General features: G+C 42.8%; 1 protein-coding gene across 2 annotated transcripts; it reads left to right on the top strand.

Moving 5' to 3' along the window:
- The first annotated feature begins 505 nt into the window (after positions 1-505).
- On the top strand, positions 506-22,110 carry inka2 (inka box actin regulator 2). Of its 2 annotated transcripts, none has more exons than XM_050037232.1 (2): positions 506-955; positions 18,902-22,110. In XM_050037232.1, exons 1-2 carry the CDS (start codon positions 884-886, stop codon positions 20,141-20,143), a joined length of 1,314 nt encoding a protein of 437 aa, XP_049893189.1. In that variant the 5' UTR covers positions 506-883; the 3' UTR covers positions 20,144-22,110. The 2 variants fall into 2 exon arrangements, with proteins under 2 accessions (XP_049893189.1, XP_049893190.1); XM_050037233.1 differs by lacking the exon at positions 506-955 and adding an exon at positions 17,582-17,673.
- Positions 22,111-24,983: the final 2,873 nt, after the last annotated feature.

The raw sequence follows: 24,983 nt of genomic DNA, 5'->3' as shown, positions 1-24,983 counted from the left end.
CCAGATTGTGTTCCTTGTATATGCACCTCTTCCTTCCCTCGCCAATAAAGCACTATATCCAGGTCACGCAACAAAAGCCCGTGGCTCAGGTGTTTCCTCTCTGACCACAGCGAAGGTGGCCAGGAAACTGTCCCTATGGCTCGTTTCATGACACATATGGTTTCTTTTAGACACATCCTCCATAAACTTCCTCCTTTAGTCCAACAGTGGCTGCAGGATCTCTTTTACTGGTCTGTCAGTGTTGTGGGAGAGAGATATTTACTTTATTTTTTCATGCTCTTTTTTGATCTTGCAGCCTTGATTTAAATATTTCCAGATGTTTTATTCTCTCTTTTCATATCTGTGTGGACTTATTACAAGCTGCAGTGGACTAATCTGCTCTTCCCTAATAAATGACGGATCCCAGTTTGAATGAGATTTAGCCCGTCCTGAGAGGCTCACTCATTGGAGGAAATTGGATGGGCAACGTAAGGGCTCCTCTTGAATGGGAAAACAGCAGAGGGAGAAAAAACGGGCAGAGCAACACACACACACACACACAGGAGGGTGACAGTAGCCAAGCAGCAGCCACTGAGACACACACACACGGACTGAGTGTCTTCATGCAGCCACAAGAAGGACCTCATTATCATTTCTTGGAGTAAACACATTTTCGTCATCGGGAGTTGTTGGGTTTTTTTTTTTTTTTTAATTACAGGATCCGCGTCATTGCGAGCCGCGCGCGCATTCCTCAGCAGGATTTGCGCATCTCCAATTGCAAATTATTTGGTGCTCTCCGAGAGAGCGTTGTTTTAATTTTTCCTGCCCGGCAGAAAGCTCTCATAGTCATGCTCCAGAGGCGACTGGCGACGCGTTTCATCTGAAATCCTCGCCTCTCACAAACATGGAACAACAGCTCTCCAAACCGGAATGCAAAAACATGGATGCGTGTCTGAGGCGACTGAAGCAAGAACTGGTACGTTGTGTTGTGCACTTCTACTCCTGCAATCAGCTCTCATAATGTTCCTCTACTTTATCAATGTGCATATTAAACAAGTGGCATTTTAAATGTGCAAGGTGGCGCGCCAACAACTAAATATTTAAATTTCTTATAATAAAAAATCAAAATATCATTGCTCCGTGTGTCCTGACGGCTCCTCTCATATTCTAGTTTGTTCTTTTCAGTTGGGGGTGCATGTGTGTATTTTTTAAATCGCATTAATCTGTGTAGGCTTAAAGCTTTGAGCACACCAGAGGCATGTGTACATATCCTCCTCCTCTCTGTCCACGCATCTGGGACAGATGTTTTAAGCTTAATGAGCTCAAGACAGTTTCTCCTCCTCTCTTAAGGAGGCTGCATGTAGTCGGAAACAGTTGGAAGATTCACAGTATTTTGATCTGTTGTAGTAAATTGAAATGTGTGTTGCAAGAGACTGGAGCTGGAAAAGAGTAGTCGATTATAAAAGGACGGAAAATTATTCACCAGCTGTTTTGATAGTCAAATAATCGTTTGGTTTTGCTGGTTTTTGCTCCTTAAATGTGATGATTTGATGCATTTGTCTGTTTAATATCATTGGAAACTGAGTAACTTTAGGGTATTTTTAAAGCTTGAATGCCTTATTTCCTGGTATTTGCTCTTTTAATGTGACGATTTGCTGCTTTTGTCTGTTTTGGAGTGTTGATGAAAACAAGGCATTTAAAGACTTGAGCTTTAGGGCATTTTATACACAAAACAATTTATTGTTTAATGAAGACATTAATCAACAGATCACCCCATAAAGAAAGTAATCGATTGCAGTTAGAGCTGGGCAATATGGAGAAAATTAAATGTAAAAAAAAAAAAAAAAAAAAAAAATTAAAGCTTTTCAATTTAGCATGAACATGACAACCTATTCCCTCCAAAAAAGATAAAGAAAAGCATAGAGCCAAAAACAAAACAAAACAAAAAAAACTCAACCATTATACCTGGACGTTACTATTAACTTACAATGGAGCCAGTCAACCATTAAAGAGAGTCTATAGTCAATAAAGGTAATGTTTCTGTGTATATATATTCAATGAAAGGCTGCCAAACCTTTAAAAATGAGTCATATCTGTATTTCAGGACATGGGTGATCTTCTCTAGAGGCATATAAATCATCATTTCTGAGTCCACTTTGATATAGAGAAGAGGGGATCTGACGTCCAGGTTAATGCAATACACTCCCTGGAGACAGCAAGAGCTGTATCGATAGATTTCTTGGAGCTTTGATGTAGTTTAAAATTCGTAACATTTCCTTGGATAAAAAGTCCTGGATCTAATGGATTTGGATCCAACAAATATTTTTGACCAAATACCTCAATACTGATATTACATAGGGTTACCTATTGGTGCTTTCACAAAATGTTTACCTACAAAGTGAGTAAAGGCAAATAATAGATCAGTAAGTTACATCACTTTAAGACTTTAGATATTACAATCCAAAATCTAAGACGATATCTAGTCTCATATCATGAATATGATATATCAATATACAGCCCAGCTCTAGTTCCAGCCCTGCAACAGACCGATGTAGGGTTTTGCTTTCACAGCAAAGTGAGTGAAATTGGCAGTCAATCCGAGTTTCAGCACATCATTACGCCCTGAATTAATTTTTCAGTCTCCTGTATTTAATATGTTCACGTCTCCTCTCCTCTAACAAACAAATCTGTTTGATGGTGGCGAATCCAGAGCGCTATCTCTTACCCTGTCCTTGAAATGTAAAAACAAAATCTGTAAGCTGCACCCTCGCACCCAAATCATTTGGCAGTGACACAGTGTAGACCCATTTTTCAAAGGAGCCTTAACTGGCACAGATTTCATTTGGAATCATCTTCAAAGCAGGCGCAGATTTTTTTTCTTTCTTTCTTTCAATCCAGCCACTGGCCCACAGAAAAGCCTCGCATGGCTGCTTGTTTTGCAACATGATCCGCTCTGTGACTTCTGTGAATTCGCGTCTCCGAATTAGCCACACGTCTGTGAAGTGGCACTTGAGATTTCAGGGGAGTTAGACGTCCGTGCCAGGAGGACATGTAGCGTCATAGCTGCCATATCGCAGTTTGGTAACATAATAGAAAAAAGTGTCGCGCCGTGCCGAGGATCAAACGGGAGAACAGAGAGCAGATGCCGGTTAAAAAGCCGAGGCAGTCTCCCCCTGTAAAGGACCATGTGGGATGCAATCTGTTGTTCAGAGAACGAGGGGTGTCTGTGCCAAGGTTGTCACTTTTCTTTCCACTGTGACGGATTTTCATCCAGAGCCCGCTGAAGAGCGGCAAACCGGCTCCATCTGCAACGCAGAGATCACAAACATCTAACAACCGACTTACACCTGCTGCAGAGTCGAGAAGTTCTCCAGTATCACTTCAAAGACTAGTTTACAAAGGGCAGTCCCAGTTGTTTTGCACATTTTAGTCCAATTAAATCACTTCTAATCACAGATAACCATCCTGCTGTGTTCTAGACATTCTTCAGTTTCTGAAAGCCATCTGTATCGTATAAAAATCAGTTAGTAGACTGCTGGAACTCACTTGAGTTATAATCCATCACACTCAGTATCAAGTCTCAGTTCATTTTGTTGGAGATACATCATCATGTTGATGCAGCTTAATTGCAGACTGATTTGACTGCACTACATTAACCACGCAACTTTGACAGTAATTAATGCAGAGTTGATGTTCAGAGTAATAACCGCACAACTCAGGCACGTTTCAAGGAGCCTGTTAATTTGCCATCTCATTTCGATTTATTATTCAGTGTGACGCCGTGTTTACGTTTGCTGTTTTCTGTTTATGAGGGGGGTCGTTATTTCGCCCTAATCAGTAGTGAGTGACGTATCCATCCAGTCAGTGCCATCTCCACTCACTGCAGGGAAGCCACAGTAGTGTTCCCTAGGCAGAGTTAGCAGCTTTTCACATCAATCAGAGAAATATGCAGCTTTTAAAAGTTGTGTGAGTTCAAAGACCTGTACAGCTGCGTCAATTTCATCCGAGCTTGTCATCTTCTCATGAACATTTTTCTGTCTCTTTATTTCCTGCTGTTTGCAAGATGATGTCTTAAATTCATCTTTAAACCAGTGACACATTAATGAGCACATCGCCAAACCTCTTTGAAACGCTTAAATGCCTACTCAGAGATGTGGGCAGCGATTCAAAGATCTGGAACCAGTCTGTTAATTGGTTTTCATACCGTATGGAAATGGTTGGATACTAATGGCTGCCAGGAACAGGTGGTTAAATGCATCCGAAGACCTAAAACTGTGCAGCATGCATTTAAAAGTGGTTACCAGCTTTATAAAGCAAAGATTTAAAGTCCTCCTCCAGAGTTTTATGTCACTAAAACTGAGAATTTTTAAAACTCCAGTTCATCTTCTCATTTCACACATTTCGATTGTTGCTTAGAGAATCAGCATGCTTGAAACAACATCAATGACGGACTACTAGCTTGCTAACATTTTGTTTGCGCAGCTTGGTCTTATGACTTCTTAGTATTGTTGCACCACTTCACGGACAAACGGAGGTGTCCGCTGCACCCCGTGTTTTTGCTTCACCTCAGCATCCACGGTTTAAAGTCTGCCAGAAATTCAGCATAGTGTTAGTTCCTGCAGGACACTATAGGCCCGTTTCCACTGAAGAAGTTCCTGGTACTATTTGGGGGGCAGGAACTACTACAGGAACGTCCTCTCGCTCGGCCCTCTCAACCGCCGTGTCTCCACTGAGAGAGTGGAGTAGGAGGAAGGTTCCTGTAAAGTTACCAGGCTCTGTATGTGACGTAATCGTTGCGCAACCATTTTGACCGGGACGACGTAGGGGTGTAGGGACGCCGTTAGCTGTTAGCGGTGTCTGTAATAACTCCGGTCACGGTCCGTGAAAAAAATATTTTTTCCAGCAGATGTCTTGGTTACAACATGATTGAGCTAACTGGAGTAGTTTCATGTTGTATCCGACAACGGGAGGCTTTTAAGAGATGACGCCCTGATGTTAGCTTTGCTGCTTCTGTTAGCTGTCCCTGTCAGCTGATGCTTTCTAGACATCGTGATTTCCCAAAACTGAATAAATACCACACATAGCAACACAAAACTGCTTTGCTAGCTCAATCATGTTGTAACTAAGATATCCGCTGGAAAAAATATTTTTTTTCACGGTCCGTTTATTGAGTTATTACAGACACTGCTTACAGCTAACGGTTAGCCTAGCTAAACTATGATAACCATGTTGTTATTTACAAAACGTCACATCCCGCCTTGAGTATATCCAGTCAGCACCAAGTAACCCCCAAGCCCCAGCCAGGAGTTTCTCGGGGCCTCTTTTTGTTTAGCCTCTGTAAAAGTTCCAGAACTCTGTCCTTCGGGGGTGGTTCCTGCAGTGGAGACACGCACCAACGGCCCCGGCCCCATAAAAATTACCCCGAAGTTCCTGCGGTGGAAACGGGCCTTATGTCAAGCTCAGCTCACATCCCAGCTACATCAGCTGATCTCAAACAGCCCAATCAACCGATGGAGCAGCTGATTGATGGAAGGGAGTCAGCTGATAGATCACATGATTCCTTTCTATGCAGCTATTGGTGAATCTCATTCAGGGTGCCCTATTTAAACTGCTCTGGCCTGCCTACTGTTGCTGCTTCCTCTGCAAGCTGCTTTGCAACCCGCCTCCACCCCAGCTCCTCCTCTTCATGCTGTTTGACTTATCAGTGTCAATTCTGTTTGGCATTGATGCTGCTCTGTTCTGTTCTCGGGTGGTCTTTGCTGCTGCTCTTTCTGCATTAGGCTTTCCATGTATGCACATGGAAGGGCAGACAGGTGTGCTCTCTCTGCCTCAGGCTTTCCACTTAGGCAAGTGGAGGGGCAGAGAGGTTCGCTCTCTCCTCCTTAGGCTTTCTGTGAAGGCCTAGGAAAGACAGAGAGGCCCCAGAACAGAGCCATACCGCCAAATATAATACTGCAAATGGAAATAAAATAACTTTGACTAAAGTTGACGTGACTGAAACAGTGGTTTTGGACCAGGCCTGGTTGAACCAGCAGAGGGTGAGACACCTTCTAGAGTGGCATTGTTGTTGATGAGGAGTGGAAGGGAAACTTTCTCATGTCCAGAGCGTCACTCGTATGTTAGTGTGAGCACCTTCATCCTTAAATTGAATGGGAACCAACAGTGATGAGAAAAAGGTAACGTTAGCTTATAAACATTCCTACCTTTATGACAAGGTAGAGTGCTGAAGACAACTAACACTGGGGGGTGTTGGAGTCGTTTTTGCAATCTAGTCTGAACAGAGATAATTTGTAAAATGAAAGTTATGTGAGGTTGTGAGAGGTAAAAAAAAGTCTGTTTTCAAAAATATCTGTAGACTTGTAGAGAGGGTCTAAATGAGGAGCTGAAAAAAAAAATAGTATTGTCCTTTAGATGTTCACCTTGTAGTTTAGTTTGCAGTGTCTACAGCACTGAGCATGGCATTCAAAGCCTGTGTACAAGTCATGTATATAACAACTGTGACCTCATTGCTCCACAGTAGACCCGCTGAAGGGGTCGGGGGAGTCAGTCTGTGTGGGGTAGTGTCAGGTCACGCTTTAACATCCGACCCTTGACCCGACAAGGTCTGGGGCTGTTCCTCCTAACTGCTGACCACATCCAACACACCAGTGTCAATAAAACTCAAAGCTGATAGATCAGTTTTCAAGTCAGGAATGTATCGCCGTTTTTCATCTTTCTACTAACTGAAAACAGAGTTAGTAAACAGGCTGTTAGCTCCCATTTGTTCCTATAAAAAGCACTGCGAGGCTCCATAGAAATCCCGAGGATATAATGGTAACAATGAAATATTTTTAAGCTCATGCATGAGTCATTATTCACACAACAGACAAAGAGTCATGAAAAAAACAACATAAGCCCTTCCTGCCTGCTTAGAGTCCAAGATTCAACTGCTGACATGCCTTTGAGTCATCTTGTCTAAATGTTGGGTTCACACCTGCATTTCAGACGCTAAAGCATAAGTCAAACCTCGTGGTGTCATCACTTCTGAAGCTGATTTCATATGCATCATACTCCTTTATCCCTCTCACACCTGAGGCACATTTCAAAACATGACTGTCAGCTTGGAATTCAGATCCAAAGCCAGCGAGCATGAGGTCATGAAATCTGAGAAAAACAGCGCAGTGTGTTCTGGAAAGCTCGTGTGCCTCATGGCTGCTTGTTCTTTGTTACCTTTTGGGTGTGGGATCAGAAAACTGCTCGCAACACAAAGACATGTAGTGGTTTGACTTTAAGTTCATTTGTTTGGAGCCTCCCTCCTGGCTCCTGTTCTCCAACCTGCCCTTCCTTCCCCTCTGCTATAATTGGCCCGGCTCTTGGTGGCAGCTGTAGGGTTTTGCATGGGTGATCATTGTGTTTGAAATAGAACCTTTATTTACAAAGCCAGTTTATCATTATGAGACCGAGCGCACGTAACCCGCGTTATCACGGTTCACAGAATGGAAATCACCACTAACGACTTTTAGGATTTACTGTATCAAGAGACAGTCGAGTGGTTAATTATGCTGCTGCTGTAACCACATGTGACCCCGCTGGTCTGAGATCGAGTTGTGTCTTTCCTCCGCTCTGTTTGCTTTCATTTGAAGAAAAATATGTGGATTATTTCTCATGGGTGTTACTCTCACTGAGGTCTAGGTCAATATTGTGCTCTCTCTCATGTTATTGTGTCTTTGGGGTCTTGAAATGACATTTTGTCTGGCATTATTGCTTTATCTGGTGCCAACGAAATTGGATTTTTGGAATTGTTCTGCTACTAAAATGGAAGATATGTTGTACAATGCATTAAAGCAGAAATAATTGATTTTTCTGGCCACTCGGGGGAACAAGCTGTAAACACAGCATTGAAAGATTAGCACCATATATAGTTGAAATGTTGAAAAATAAACTTGTTATCCTGCAGAAGTCTATTTACACACCCAGCAGACAGAGGAAAAACATTAGCATTTATCTGAAGTTGTGTTTCTGGACACCTGACAAATATAAGTCCAGTGTTCACTCTCCTTTTAGCTCCGCTTTGATCTCCAGCAACTCCTAGGGAAAATATTGCTTTTCCTACTGGACAAAAAAACTAGCAATGCATGATATGCAAAACAAAAATCATATTATGTTAAGTTTTATAGATATTGTGATTGGGATATGAGTCATGATTTCAGTGGAAATGGTAAATATTATTATTACTTTTCATTTTCACTAAGAAAATATAAAAATGACGATGTGAATTTTGTTGGGGTCTGTACCGAACAAGCTTGTTCCCTTACATCTGGAATATGATTTGTAGGCTGGGGCATCTCTGCAGCGCCACAATGCTTCATTTATAATGATACGTTGTGACACGTTTTTCCTCAAACAACTGCAGCTCCTGCGATTTGGATATTACCCCGGGCCATATTGCAATTTCGATAATGTTCGATTAATTGTGCAGCCCTACAAAAAACCCTCTGACACCCACTAACATCAGGCTTTTGTCTTAAATGGGAAAGGTTACAATCAGCGTTTATCAGCTCCACCTCCGATTGGCTCCAGTTGGCAGAGATGGAAATATGACACCCATTTTCCACTGCAATGTAATGACGCTCACTTCATATTCTGTCCGTCTTTGTCCAAGCAGCGCTAGGACATTGTTCCAAATTAGTCGGCTTGAAAAAGGGACTGAATAAGTAACAGATACAATAAAGTACTAACCATCGTAATATTTCCCCTGGCCTCCATGCTGCTTTTTACTGTTTACTAACCTGTTTTCTGGCATGTTCAGGATGTTGAACATGACACACCAGGAAAAAACAGAAAGGCATTCTCATACACTGACAATGGGAAAGAAGTCTATCACCTATGTTTTGCTGGTTTTCCCGCTTTTTTAAACCGTATATACGCACAAATTTTAGTGGAAAAGGGGTATATTCATAGACTGTATAAAATAATGAACATAGCTACAGTGACATCACCCATTGGTTTGTGAACTGTCATTTTGAAGCCTCAATGCATGATATGCAAAACAAAAATCATATTGTGTTAATTTCACTGAAATTATGTGTAACTTTAACCCTTAGTAAACTATAAACCATTTTTGTACCAGGCTGTAAACATGTTTTATTCTGCTGTGAAGTTTTATGTTCAAAAAGTGGGGTCTATGAGGATTGACTCTGTTTTGGAGCCAGCCTCTACTGGCCAGTCAAGGAACAGCAGTTTCTGGCACTTCCGCGTTGGCTTCATTTATCAGTCTCGGAGGTTGTCGCCTGAGTATATCTGTCTCTTTAGCTGCTAAATGCTTCACTGCATTCACCAGCTAGTTACCAACTACAACTGCTGTTTGGTGCTGAGCAGGTCATGTACAGTGGGTTAATCAGAACTTTTTTTTCTTCTAAAATCAGACACCTGCCACCGCTGGAAACAATCTATAACATCGATGTTGCAGGCTGTAAAACCAAAACAATGACCTGAAAGACACTACAATGCTCTGTAGAGCTGAGGAAAGGGAAGCTGCAGATTTGGTTGATAATTCCCTGTGTTCATCACAAGCAGTCATTTAATCCACTGTTAATGTAAAACTATTAATGAATGCAGCTTTAAAGTATTTAAAGAGGCCCATTTGCTCCCTGTATTATATATAACTCAGCACCTGCATACAGTACAAACTTCACATTCCAAAACGCTCTGTATCCCACCCTGAACAACTGAGCACATTATGATGGCATGTGCAGTATATACATGTCACAGTACTATGGGTTTGATAATGTAATGCATTAACGGAGGACCATTCACTCCCAATAAATCACTGAACTCAATGAGCTTTTAAATGCTGCACAGAAATCAGAGCACCCGCCATGAAAGCTTTTGATGTTAGACTAAGAGGGGGCAGGATCTGGAGTCTCTGCAACATTAACGTCACACTTGATGTTACAACTGTGGGCTGGAGAATTGGCCGTGCACTTTCGCTGCCCACACACAAGGTGCTGACGTCAACTGCGGTGCTTATCAAGCATCTGTCTAACGATCCTCACATCCAGTGAAGACTTTCAGCCGGGAAGACAACAGATTGGCTCCCAGATTTTTCTCCAAAGATAATCTGCCAAAGATGATGATATGGATCCTAATCATCCTGTGTCCCCCACGGCAGCATCATTTTTGTGATGGGGTAAATTAGCTCGAGCAGGAAACAAGCTATTAAACCACCTCCCGTCTCTGAAAGGGCCGTCGGGGAGTCTTTTGCTGGGCAGCAGGTCATTTGGTTTAAATGAGTCTGTCTTAAAAAGGGACAGTTCACCAGATTCTCCATTCCCACTCACCTCTTACTGATTGTTTGGGTTTTATTTGCCAAGCTTTTGATTGCGATATCTGTCTCTGATATTTCTGCTGCTATCTTAATACAACAGGAGGTGAATGCAATTTTAAAAATGCATGAGCATCATCGCTTTCCAGAAACAGTGTCCCCATTGCTCTGATTAACAGACTGTCAGGATTTTTCACAGGAGCTGCTTTTCTAGTAGTAGTTGCAACAAAGTGATCACAGTGAGGTCTATCAATTATCCAACAAGTCCTCCAAAATTAAAAACAACTTACGCTGTGTCTTGCCTTTAAAACTGACCTATATAAGCATTCTTTAAATGTATGCCCCTTTCAGCAGGATGGCATATTGTTAGCCAGTGCCTCTGTTTGTGTCAAAAATGACTCGCACTGCTTTTTTGACCTGAAAGGTTCGGTTAGATTGATGCATTTATAATGAAGCAACACGCTCAGTCACAGAATGTTTAGAAGGAGTTGAAGGTGTGTGCATAAAAAATACATGGATCATGGTTTATGGCTTACGTAAGGGACAGATTTAGGTTCAGGATAAAAAGAAAATGTCCTCAATATGGAAATAGCTGCATCCTGTGTCCTGGTCTGACACTTAGTTGTCATTCAGTAATGCTGTGTTCACACGACGAGAGAGAAAGCAATGAGCTACAAGTCATTTCTAATGAAGGTTGCTGACACAAAGCTGAAGCTGACGCCCAACGTGTGTCACTGCAGACAGGTGTGACGCACTACAAATAAACTTTTTCAGCGCTCCAATGATGCAATAAAGTTAACCAATCACATGTTTTTGTTGCTAGCTTTGGTGCTGTGGTATTTAGCTAAGTTAGCCGACGTGCTCACTTTTTTCTCGGATGCAATGCCGCAGCGAAATGTAATGCTAAAATTGGGCTCAGACGTTCTTGACCATATACAAACTTTAGATGACTGTCACACAAGGTTTTGTTGTAAGTACCAGGCACACACACAAGCCCAAGACGATACAACTGCGTCAAGGAGTGCTCGAGCAACACTTCAACAATGACTCAGCGACAGTGTAACTGGCCATGTTGGAGCTTTGTCTGTCGCAGTGTGAACAGGGCATTATGTACACAACCACAAGAGCAGCTTTGTAAGTTCAACATTGTATCCAGGCATTTCAACAGACAACAGGTGCTGTCATTTTCCTTGGGAGGGCGGTCAGGACAACCAGCACACAGTTTCTGAAAGGAGATGTCTCTGTTCAATGTTTTAGCACAACGAGCATCACCAAACAAATTCAATTTCTCTCAGCTGTACTGGAGTGGAGGCAGAAATCTGAGAGATGAATCTCAAAATCTGAGCAAATAAAATTTAAAAATATCTGCTTGACTTTTTTTGTAATTTAGGTGAACCAGCACTTTGAACTCTTGCCTTATATGAGCACTCATTAGTGCGAAATTTAGGAATAAACTAACACTTTAAATAAAACACATACATAAAATAATGCCTTAAAACATGGATATCTCCACTTAAGGGACAGTTTCGATTTTTTGAAGTGGGGTTGTATGAGGTAGTTAGCCGTAGTCAGTGTATTACATACAGTAGATGTCAGCCAGCACGCCTCCAGTTTGGAGAAGCAGACTGGAGTACCGACATAGAAGCTAAGGAATGTACTGCTGTGGATGTGCCTTCTAAAAAATCCATTGGTTGAAGTGGACACTATATCTAGACTATTTTCACTGCTTTGCCTTACCGTCACACAGCGATTTCCAACAGGTAAGTGTAGCAGTTATACTGCTCTCTTCTAAGCCAGACTTCATTGAGAAAAACAGTAATTTAACATTGCTGTACACAGGAGTTGCTGGTCTACCGCTGCCTCCATCAGTTAGTTTGTTTGTGATATTGTGTGACTTTGGTGTTTAAAAGTGTTGGTCTGGATCTATCAAAGTCACAAAATTACACTTACTAATTAACTGATTGATGCAGTGGTAGACCAGCAGCTCCTGTGTGTTCGGCAAGCTAAAATTGCTGCTTTTGTCAATGGAGTCTGGTGACTTTGAAGAGAGCATAGACAGGGAACTGGAGCTTTCCTGTCAAGGGCTGTCTGAGTCAAGATAAAGTGGCAAAAACAATAGCTAAATATAGCGTACACTTGAACTGATATTGATTTTCTTATAGGTGGCTAAAATGTGTTTTGTTGCTGCCCTTGTCTACAGCAAAACATTGCTGAGCTCCTGTGCTGGTGCTCCTGCCTGTGCCTCCAAACATGCTGACTGACATCTGCTGTGTGTAATACTCCGACTATGTATAAGTACCTCATACAACCCCACTTCAAAAGATCCAAACTATCCCTTTAACGACCAATTTGTCATGACATAATACACGAGTGCCCCACACCCTTTTGTTGAACATTATTCACACTTCTTCCTCTCCTGAACATGACCCAGAGGACACGCGGACCAAACAGAGTCACCATGTAACCCATTTCGTCAAAGAGGCATTCATTGCCACAGTAATTTATTTCTTTCAGTGAATTCTCCACAGCTTTTATTGCCCTCTTAATCGCGACCTCGGGGCAGCGGTTTGTGGCGTGTCCAGCAGCACCGTCACAGAGGCTCTCTCTGTATCCCGCGGACAGAGACCCCCATTCCTGTCCTTGACCCACACAGCCCACCATTCATTTTTAATTAGGGGTGGAGGTGGAGGGAGGGTGGAGTACACTAGCTGCTGCTGCTGCCGCTGGCCAGCTCCTTCTAAACAGGAAGACCTTTTGGGCCTGATAACCTTGGCCTCGCTGTTTCCTCCCCCCTCCAGCCAATAACAAATAAACAACAACACTGAATGGCCTGTATTTTACAGCCGGAATAGAGCGCCGGTTTGTTTTTGAGTTTGTGTTTTTATTTCTCACCCAACAATCCAGTTAATGTATATCAGTGAACGCAGCATGCAAGCACACACTTATAAAAAGACTCTGACTTCATTCAAGCGAGGCGTGTGTGGACATGTGTAAGCTCAGTGTGTTTGCACAGTGATTTATTTTTTCCTTCCATAACTGAAGGAGGTAATATCGAGGCAGAGAGCTCGATCTCAACAGACGGCAGAGGAGGAGCATTGATTTATTTATACTTTGTGGTATTTAATTCAGTCACATGCATATTGAATGGTTTCTGGATGCATCTCCTGAGTAGACGGACCCTGACGTGGGAATATGAAATAAAGAAACCCCAATCAACTGATTTTTTTTTTTTTATTACAATGCCAGAACTTTTAATAAGCCTCCATTCAACATTAATTCAAGACTGCCAGCCATTGTTCTTAAACTTTGAAGCATTCAGCCTTTAATTGGCAATTATGTATGGTTGGCTGGCGTCACCGCAGCCAAAGAAGAAGAAGTAGTGGGGGGTGAAGGGGGAGAATCTGGACAGCTCCTGTTTGTCTCTTCCACTCATTCAGCACGTTTTCACTCGGCTTGCTTCTTTTTTAAAATGATCTTTTTATAGAAATACACGCTTGATGGATTAAATGGCCGAGGCAGTTTGGATGCTTGCGTTAAAAAAGAAGATTTAACTAAAGTTAACAAGACTGGGTTAATGATGCCAGTGTTTCTGGACAGTACAGAAATTCCCCGCAGCCCCAATTTCATCCCAGTTTTCTTATTAAATTAGATTAGACAGACATTTTTCTCCTCGTCTCTATTTTTCAGGAGAAAGTCCCGAAGGTGGTTCGGGGTCCTGTCAGGTCTGCGTCCTCTGTCTTTGTCCTAATGAGGCCCTGAGCTGATTCACACATTGTAAAAGTGACACATCCCAGGTTGAACATCTGTGTTTGAAGTAGAAACTGCCGCAGGACGTTATTTTAAAAGTCGCTTTTAGCATTGTGAGCAGACGGCAGAATGAAGGTTGAAAAGGCTGACATATTTGGGCCACAAAGTTCAGCCTTGAAATGGCAGCGCCTGGAGTTAGCTGGCATGGTAAAGGTGGAATAATGGGGTTTGGTTTACTACTGTTGTTCTGTTTGTTCCGCAGGGCACAGTATGAATTATTAATGTAGCCTTAGAATAGAAATGGCAGCAAACAACTCAGTGTGTTGTAAATAACCAGGGCAAGCGCCTGCGTCTTGGGGACAAGGGGAAAGTTGCATGTGAGTGTTAAATTAGGGTGTTTTTGGTTAGCGTGTGCAAACAGGTGCGGCCCTTACAGCCTGCATGAGAATGGTGTGCTTAGCAGATAATATTTCAAAAACAGATTTTAATACATTTAAGTGGTCCAGATTTCAGCAGCAGCTCAGAGTGCGGTAATCCCTCAGCTGATCCCTGCATAAACTTTGCCGCAGCCACATGTCTGCCTCCGAAGATGTAACGACAATGCATAACTCCGCACGTCATCTTGTCTTCAGACTTGTTGACCTTTGATGTGGAGGAAAGTAAACCGTAATTATGCGCTCTCTCCCAGCCTCTCCCAGGACACAGACAATTACGGCTAATGAAGTCAGCCATATGTGGAAGACGAGAGGACAAGAGACAACCTGATTGTGCTAATTACACGTACCTTCGCTGCCTAATTTAGCGAGCCAACGGGAAGCTCAGAGGCTTTTGTTCCCAGCATGTGCATTGATAGGCTTATTATCTGATCTTACAGGCTGTTCAGGCCCCCGTGCACCTACTCAGCCATATGTTAGTGATGAGCAGAGTGTTTTAACCCAGAGGTTTAATGCTAATGGTGCATGGTATTGGATAAGTGTCAAGGCACAGACAGTGCTGTATCGATGCACAGAAAACAAATCAACAACTGTTCTGATGATCAATTTAGTAATTTATCCAGAAGGAAAGCAAAACATTCTCTGGCACCAGCTTCTCAACTTTAATTATTCTCTGCTTTTTCTCTAATAAATAGAATATCTTTGGTTTTAGACTGCTTGTCAGACAAAAAAGCAACTTGTAGACATTGTAGATTACCTTGGATTCAGAGGACCTATGATGGGGAATGCAATTTTCCCTTATAGATGAAATGATTAATCAAATGATTTATATAATGAATCATTAGTTGTGGCCCTAGTATACAATAAGGTGTCACTGTTCTAAAGTGTTTTGTCAAGAAGGTCAAATGTCATTAATTCATTTAAGAACAAGATTTAGGGGCTTTCACATCATCAACACTTGCTCTCTAAATCCAGTTGTTTGGTAAGCATGAGCATTGTGTACTGTGTCCGGGCATGGGTCGCACTAGAAAAGGTGGTCTCGAGTACGGTTCATGTGTACTCTGGCACGATACACATCAGATGTACTGTAAACCAACTATAACGCAACTACCAAGAGTTTTTAACCAGTTATTAAACAGTCTCAATTTAATAGTGATGTCTCTATATCAGACGGCAGCGTTGTCCGATTCGGAGACAGACCCACATCCGGCTTGACCTGCAGTTGAAGCTCCTGGGCGTGGCCTGCTCAGCATCTTGGCTTTTCTGGGAGCTAACGTACAGCAGAGACATTAAAACAACACAGCAGAGCATGCCGCCTCCCCCTTATTTTGTTACTGTTATACAGGCAAAAGTCTGTAAGGTGCTTTCAAATGAATTCATTCATTAATGAATGCTGTTAACTTTTAAAATAGAAAGGCTGAGCAACATTTATTATTCAACAGTTTGTGAACTGCACACTACTTCCAGTGAAATATTATAGTATGTAAACACTGGACACTACGCCAGCATAAATAAATAGCACATAATGGGTTACCATGAGCAACCGCAGATGGATCCGACTAGTTTAAAAGCTCGGGTATGGAAGCATTTTGCTCATAAGGTTGAAGGTAAAAGGGAATTGGACAAGAGCCAGATTGTATGGAAGTAAATTCATCTGTTAATTTGATTATCACTACAATCATATTTGTGGACAGTATGAATTAGGGCTGCCTGATATGGAGAAAATCAAATATCACAATATTTTTTACCAAATACCTCGATATATCAATATTGCAAAAACACTGTAGGGTTGACTATTGGTGCTTTCATAAAATATATCCATAACAATCAAAAAGCAGAACAGTGATCAGTAATGTGAATATAATGACTATGGTTTAAGACAAACAATAGAACAGTCTGGTAAATTCAGAAAATGACATCACCTTACTGTAATGCTGCCTTTAAAACCAGGTAAAGACAACACTTACGATACTCTGATATCTAAAATCTAAGACAATATCTCGTCTCACCTCGTTAACAGTTTGCAAGGCTAGGATAGCGATGCATCCCCCAAAGAAAAACCCATTTTACTGGTCAGAAGGAGAAACACACCTACCTTTTACACATTATAAAAGACTCTGATATTAACAGGTTTTTCAATATGCTCGAATATCTCAGTGCTGACTTAAGAAGGTGGCTGAAGGAATGAAATAGTGAGGCTGTGTTCACACGGTTCAACAAGTCTGCAACCAGTGGAAAACTGAAAAAAAAACTATTTGATGCAAAGTAGCAGAACGACACAAGCAGCTCCAGCTGTTCCACTTTTCCTTTGCTTTAACGAGATTAATGACATGTTAGGGCACGTAAATGGGAGTATGCACGGCTGCATGTAAAAGGGAATATTAGTGGAATATTCATTTTCATTAGCCATGTAAACAGCTTATTAGGAATATTGTCTTTTTCATACTAAGGGAAAAAACTGGACTATTTTGTGGATGTAAATGTAGTCAGTCAGGCTAATGTATTGAAGTTTGGGGATTTTTGTCCATTTACTTACGGCTACAATTTAATTTTTTAATTCAAATGTTGAATAAGAATTTTTGTTATTGAACATTTGTCAGTTTCCCATGAAACCTTTACATTCAGCAACAGTCCCGTCTCTCACGGTGCTTATAGGTTGCATTGTTTACGATGCTGTACTGTCAGTTGTCCTATGCAGCTTCTTTTCCCACCCGGGGGATCAACACAATCACTGCTCCCTCCAGATTAAGTATCACAGCCTGGTGATGTTACACCTACAACCAACACCCCCCCCCTCATGTGTTCTTATGGAGTCATCCATAATTAAATCCATCAACAGTTTCTCTTCGACATCTAAACATATGGCGAGGGATCTGTGCCATCCCTCCGCCCCTCCTTCCATCCCTGCTCACCCGGCTGACTCTCACCATCCCTCTCACTCGCCTCTCGCTCCTCTCATTGTCAGTCCGTTTCCGCCTGAGTGATCCCACCTCCCCCCTCCCCACCAGCACCATTTGGGGATTATAGTCTAGACGGGCAGCGCTGATTGGCTGTCACACCCAGCGGTGTCCCCTGATTGGAGAGAGATACATATAGGGGCCGTCAGACAGATCTGTTTGAAAGGTGAGAGACGGTGACAGAGGTGCAGACTAACAACAGGGAGACAGACAGGGATATGTGTACCTCCTGGTTTGTGACACTTTGTAGAAGGTAAGGTTTTGATTTCTTAGATTTGGAATATCTGTTTTATAGAATCAGAAGTTATTTAATTTCAGATATTTCATCTTAAACAGTGGCTGTTTGTTGTCATGCTAGAGGCCCTTTTATGTTCAATAACGGCATTTATCTTCAGTTGACAGTTACCTGTGTTGTTTTAGTTTAACTGGCAGATCCTGACAAGCAGCTTGTTGATCAGCGTTGTCTGCTGTAGGTGCTCTTCAGAAGTTTCTAACCAACATTTTCCCACAGACGCCGGCATGTTTTTCAAAATTCCTGGCATGCTTCCTCTCGTCTTCCCACAGATCTTTAAAGTGGAAGGGTTCCCGGCAGGTTTAGTCTTCAATCGCTTTGCTACATTTGCCAATGTGAGCGTGTTCTTAGATGAAGATAAACCTGTTGTTACATCAAGAGAATGATCTAAAGGTCTGGGTCAAATGATTCAAGCTACAAGTTAAGACACAGGTCAGGATGCTGCCTCTGGGCTTTCTGTCTGCCTTCAGGAAGGAGAAGACGGTTAGTCCTGATCACATGACGTAGGCTCTTAAACAGATGAGAGCAGAGAGAGAAAAGGAGGAGGAGGAGGAGGAGGATAAAAGCTGAGTGTATGGAGGAGGAGGAGGAGGAGGATAAAAGCTGAGTGTATGATTACTGCTGCACACAGGGAAGTAAGAGTGAAGACAAAGAGCTCAGAGGAGGGAGCAGCAGATATGGATTAAAGTAAATGGATGGAAAACGGAGATGGAGAGAGTAAAAGAGAACTGAAAAAAAAAAAAATAGAAAGCTCTGTTTTACAGCTGTCGTGGGTTGGATCCCGTCTCGTACGCAGGCCATATGGGACCCTGGCCTGTCATCCAAAACTAGGTCACATGACCCATAATTAAACAAGGTGCACAGCCTGAAAAACACAAGAGGAGAGTGTAACTGACACAGAGACTAAAAGCAGGGCTGTGATTTTTACTCATGAATACATGTATTTAATGGCTTTGATACAGCCAGTTGATGGTGTGTAATTGGATTTGTGCTGGTGCTGAGATAAATGGTGATCAAGAGGGCGTGCAGTGAGGACATCAGTCTTTGATGGATGAGACGGGTCCAGCAGGAGGCCGAGGAGTCAGCTGATTGGATTTATGACCTCTACAAGGTCTTTAGCTGTTAAACCAAAGTGGACATTTTAGATTTTTGTCTCTCATCATGTCTTTATCTCTCTGTCTCCCTGCAGCTGTGTATGAAAGAAGCCGGAGATGGCCTCCACGCTCAGATGAATTCAATGATGGGAGCCCTCCAGGAACTCAAGCTCCTTCAGGTCCAGACAGCACTAGAGAACCTCGACATTTCGGGTCGTCCCATTAACCGAGGACTCCCACATCCAGCTCCTCCTGAAGCTACAGCGGCTTCCACTTCAGGCAAGGATTGCAGCTTTAGCCAAACCATGCCCGAGGAGCCTAGACCGAGTCCGATGCCAAGTCCCAGGCCGTCGCTGGAGAGCAGAAACACCTTCAGCCGAGACGACAGGAGCCTGTCTCGAAACAGAAGCAGCCTGGGAACCTCGTCTTCATCAGCATCCAGCCTTGAGAGCGAAAGCGAGGGAAGTGAAAGAAGCGGAAGAAGCGTGAGAAGTGAGAATGACCTTGAGTCCATACCCAAGAGGTGGTCAGGATACTCCGCCCCTCAGGTGGATTTCTACGGACCAATTGTGGGAAACCCTCCACCTGAGCCCTACCCTCAGCCACAGGCTCCCCGCCGTGCTCAGCCGGTGGACCTGCCCGGGATCCTGTACAGCCTCTCCAAAGAGGGCCCTTCACTGGACAGCGACTACTCCCAGGACAGCACAGACGACGCCAGTGACTGGACTTCTTCGCTCATGAGCCGCAGTCGCAACCGCCAGCCCTTAGTGCTGGGAGACAACGTCTTCGCCGACCTCGTGGGCAACTGGCTGGACCTGCCCGAGGTGGAGAGGGAAGAGGGGGAGGAAGAGGAAAGGAGAAAGAGCAGAGAGGAGAGGATAGCGGACGGAGGAGCAGACAGACCAGACACCCCAGCTCACCCTCTTCGCCTCAGCCGCTCGCAGGAGATCTGCAGGAAGTTCTCGTTAACCACAAACATCTTCAAGAAGTTCCTGCGCAGCGTCCGGCCCGACAGGGACAAGCTGCTCAAGGAGAGGCCTGGCTGGATGGCTCCTGAGCTGCAAGAGGGCGACCTTTTCAAAAGGCCAAAGAAAGTGGCTCCTAAGAGTTCAAAAGGCAGCTTCTACCTGCCGTTCTGGGCAAATGGACAGCAGGGCAAAGGCAGGCCGTGTCCTCATCTAACTGACACTGAGAGGAACCACCAACACCACCGACACCACTTCTCCCAGGTCCACCAGCAGCCATTTGCTGGGATTTATTTAGACAGGAGACAGCCTGAGACTGGTCTGGAGAAAATGCAGCCCTTGTTTGACTACAACACAGCTGTGTGGGTCTGACAGCGAGTCTCACGCCAACAGACTGCTGGTGATGCCAAACTGAGTGAGTGACAGGTGCTGGGGGGATTTCAGGCTGTGTGACTGAACGTGGATACAGTTATCTTCCAAAAACGAACCCATGAACTTCACACCCACAACGAGATTATCAGGGCAACAGTTTGTCTGACAATCCTAAAAACCTAAACCTCGTTTGCTGTGTGTGTGTGGCTGTGTGAGTGTGTGCTGGAGATGGAGAGAGATTTTTTTGAGGACTTATGCTGCAAGTTTTGTATTATTCAAATGTCTTCTTATGCCTGTGTGCATGTATGACTGAGTCTCTGGATGTCTTAAAAGACGGTACATTGAAACGGACTTTCTCTTTCTCAGAATGTCACCATCATTACAGATCTTTATCAAATAGTCCACTGACACTACAGGACTCTCACTTCTTTGCATCTATGAATGGAAACACCAACTGTTGGATTGCATGGTTACCGTTTTTACAAGCGATAGTACAAACAGCTGTTACTGAACGCACTGCCACTGAACATAAGCTCACTTTTGTTTCCAGCAGGCCTCCACTGAGCGCCTTGGAAACTCAGGTTTAACCGAACCCGTCCGTCTCATTCACTTTGCTCAGGGAATGAATGATACACAGGAGTAAACTATGAGACACTGCCGCATTTAAATGGGTTTCAAACACAGTTTAGAGATGTCTTGCCTCATCTCGTCTTGCCTAGAAAAAGACATAACAGCAATACAGTGCGTGACTAGTTCAAAGACTGCACATTAAACTCTGTCCCTCGTAATCAGCGATGTCGTGCTTGTCAGAAATGCCCGTTTTCCCTCTCTGCCGTGTAGACATGGCACATGTTGAGTCAACTGTCAGTCCGCAGAGAGAGGAGGGGGTAGAGATGGCACAGCCAACCACGAGTGCTGACTGACTGACTGCCATCTGGTACCCGGTCGTTATGTAAAGCTCATTCGCCACAGCCTCGAAGAAGATGCAAAACGGGCTCGTTTAATCCCAAAGCTTTGGGGATGAACTGAATTATGATGATGGTGTTACATACTGTATATACGCAGGTGAACGCATCACAGGGCTGTAACAGCGGTGAGACGGTTGAGAGAGTGGAGGTAGAGACCCGTAATCTAGGATCAGGATCAATGTACAGAGCATTGTACATATTTGCCATCAACCAAACAGCAGCAATAATTTACTGTAATATCCCATCGCATGGTTTTCATTATTCTGCACAGGTAAATATGTCACCGTATAATTACAGTGAGCATCATCACACGTGTATTTAAACCACAGACTGATGAGTTAATCTTACAGTATCTATTCTCTTGTATCATAATAAACAGTTTCAGTGTTTTTCTCATTTCAACCAGCGTCACAACAGTTAAAAACAAACTGCAGCTTCCTTCGCAAACTCACACAAATATCAGGATTCCCTCAGGATTATAGATGACACTGCCCGCTCTGACGCAAATACTTTGTCTTTATAGAGGACCACTGTTATGCAAGGACAATCCGATACTCTAACTTATTATTATAACAGGAAAAAAGCAGTTAATTTCACTCAGTTTTAAACAGGATCCCAGACCAATCAACTTAGCCAGCAGGGATTAGGCCTGAGGTCTTTTGAGTGTCTTGGCCAGTCGATCCATATGGTGTCGTCTCAGTATTCAGGTCAATACATACTGTACATTCAGAGGGTCCAACACACACACACACACACACACACAAACACACACACACAGATTCAAGGCAGGCACAGTCTGAGATGTCATATCATACAGTATGTGTATGTAAATGTAACATTTATTTCTTCCTATTTACGAGTCGTCTACGTGTCATTTTTCAGCACTGTCGTTGATATTTTTCATCGGGGTTCTGCGAACCTTCAGTAGTGATTTTGTGTCATGTGCACTGTAAAACTGTCACTGACTCTTTGTAAATTAAATCTGTTTTCAGAAAGAAATGTCACTCTGTGTCTTGACTGTAGTTGTGTGGATCAAATAATGAATCTGTTACTGCTGCTGCTGTGAGATGTATTAGTGCAGAGCTGAAACCTTTCAGCAAGCATTAGACAAATGGCACCCTGATAAATAATGTTGGTCAAAGAGTCGAAATCAATATCATCAATCATTATTTTTTTTTTTCAATTTCAAGGCATATCATGGTATAGAAGAACAATCACATATATAACAGTTGCATTCTTGGCTTTGAAATAGTAGCTAACAAAACAATATAACATCAAACCTTAAAGGGTAACTTTAGTAATTTTCAACATGGTCATGTATTTGTGTCTGAGTGACAAATGGGAACAACAATTATTGATATTTACCAGTATTGAACAACAGAGCTGCAGCCAGCATAAGTGAAACAGGCAGCAATGTAACCACTTGGGACAATTATGCTTGGGTCAATTAACATCCACTAAATGTTTGCTACTGTTAGGCTCAGATTGTTATTATAGGTGTCTGACAACATCATGTACAGGATCCTTTCAGAGGCTGACCTTTTTGTTAGAGTAAGATCCTTTTTGTTTAACCTGAAACAGCCCTAAAACAGTATCGCCAAACTCTCCAGACTCTCATCATAGCACATACTTCATTCAGGGTGCTTTCACACCTCCTCTGTTTAGTTCTGTTTATTCCATCCCAAGTTTGTTTGCCCCCTAAGTGCAGTTCAGTTGGGCAGGTGTGAACACAGCAATCACATTCGGGTGCACACCTTCTTGAAGAGGTGGCCTCAGTCCGGTTACAGAGGAATTATGGTGCGGTTCGTTTGTGGTGAGAACATGTCCCGACCTGGATCTGAACCAACTGCAGTCACATGACACATTGTTTGGGTTAAACATGAGCATGTTACAGTCCTGGAGGATTATTAATGTGCACCTCCTCCTGTACTGCCTTAATATGCACATTCAGCACATCCAATGCATCAAAACATTGTTTTCTAGTTGGAGCCGCGCCTCGTTTTCAAACTGTATGGTTTGACTAAAATGAACAATGACAGCAATATAGTCCACGATGAGCAGCGCTAAAATCAACCTGCGTAGTTGTCCCTCCATTGTGACATTAGAAAGTGTCACATTTATCTTGCAAGTGTACTCTTCTTCAACGTTTTCTTTACTTCCTGGATTTTTCCCACATGGAAATTCTGACCAATCAAGAGCAGCTTTCTCACACAAGGTATTTGATCTGGTCTGCTTGGAAATGCTGCCGTGAGAACACGAACCAACTCTAGGCAATTATGCAACTTTGGAACAAAATGAGTCCCTGACTCAGACCAAAGCAAGACAACTCTAGGTCTGAAAGCACCCTCAATGTTAACAGAAACAAATTAAAACTCAAAAAACATCTTGGTTCATCTTTCTACTGTTCCAACGATCACTATTATCTCTGGTTTGCATGAAATAAACCCTGAATTCATCTGGTCATCTGGTGGGTGTGGTGACATTGACTTCGGGGCTATTTCTGGTTAAACAAAAAGGATCTTACTCTTTAACAAAAAGGTCTTTCTGTGTAGGGATCCTTTCTACAATGTTATCAGACACTTAGAATAACAATCTGAGCCTGATAGTGGCAACAACAAGCACTATTAGTGGACACACATTGACAGGAGGAACATGCCCTGAGTGGTTACCAGCTGCAGCGCTCTCACTCAATACTGGACCAATTTAAAAAATCGTTCTTCCCATTAGTCACTTAGACATAAAAACATGGAAAACTCGGGTCCAGGATGAGAAATACTAAAGTTACCCTCTATGTTGTTTGTCTGGATTGTATCACGCAATCTTCTTCAGCAGATGACATTTGAAAGGCTGTTGAAATATTCTGAAATTCCAACACATTATCACCACATTTAAAACAGCACCACATTCATACACAGTTGTAACTTAGCATACAAAATGAAATAAAAAAAACACTAAAAGGAAAAACAAGAAATGAAGTCAAATATAAGACTCTAGTAGTCAGCTTTTGCTCTCAGCCGAAGCTCTCAGCCTGATTTGTTTCTGCCCCGCTCTGCATCCTCACCACGGTAAAGTGCTGCTGCACGACTAACAGGTTCAGTGAGGCTGATGCCAGCAAGTCACTCACTGCCTGTGCATCAACTGTGCACTAAATTGATTCTAAATCTGTACAACAACTCCATCAGCCTCTTCAATAAATAAACAAAGAGCAACATGAACTCTGCAGCCCTGCAGTTCAACACAGACTCTTCGTGACACTCAATCCCTGAGATGCTTTTTATGAGATACACATCAAACCACATCAGTCAGTTCATCTTTCTGTCCCCGGGCACTTCGTCCAAGGAAAGGCAAGTAATACCTACTGCAGAGGTCCTGGGCTGCTGTCAAACATATCTGCTCTGCAGTGTAGAAATAACTCCGACATGATACACAGTGGTTCTTTCAGAGCTGAAACAATTAATCTATACATTGATTTAATCTTTTGTTTTTAGTCTAGTCAGTCAAAGTCATTTTTATCTGGCAAAAAACCCAGTTACACATCAATTACAGCATCTCCATTGTGTGGATATTCTAGTTTTATCTGTTTTATATTATTGTAAACTGCATATCTCTGGGTTTTGACTGACTGAAGACATCATCTTGGACTGTGGGGAATTGACCCTTTGCTATGTGCTGCCCCCAGACGCAGACTGGCCAATCATAACGCAGCATCAGGCCGGCTCAGACCAGGGTCCGACAACAACACAGCTGTGCTCCACTGACTCTAATGCAGTCGTTCCAGATTTCCTTCATTTTCAGGCTGGTTTTGTGGATTTGGAGCTAAATGTTGTGTCTGGGGCACGTCGTGTATTAATGATACTCGTTACCTGGAGAGG

The sequence above is a fragment of the Epinephelus moara genome, chromosome 24 (genome assembly GCF_006386435.1).
Source record: "Epinephelus moara isolate mb chromosome 24, YSFRI_EMoa_1.0, whole genome shotgun sequence".
NCBI lineage: Eukaryota > Metazoa > Chordata > Actinopteri > Perciformes > Serranidae > Epinephelus > Epinephelus moara.
This window is presented reverse-complemented; position numbering and strand designations above follow the sequence as displayed.

What these genes read in the sequence shown, in the direction of transcription:
- inka2 (XM_050037232.1), top strand. Translation starts at nt 884, where the DNA reads ATGGAACAACAGCTCTCCAAACCGGAATGCAAAAACATGGATGCGTGT. An exon ending in GGCGACTGAAGCAAGAACTG is followed by an intron (nt 956 to 18,901) that starts GTACGTTGTGTT and finishes GTCTCCCTGCAG; the next exon opens with CTGTGTATGAAAGAAGCCGG.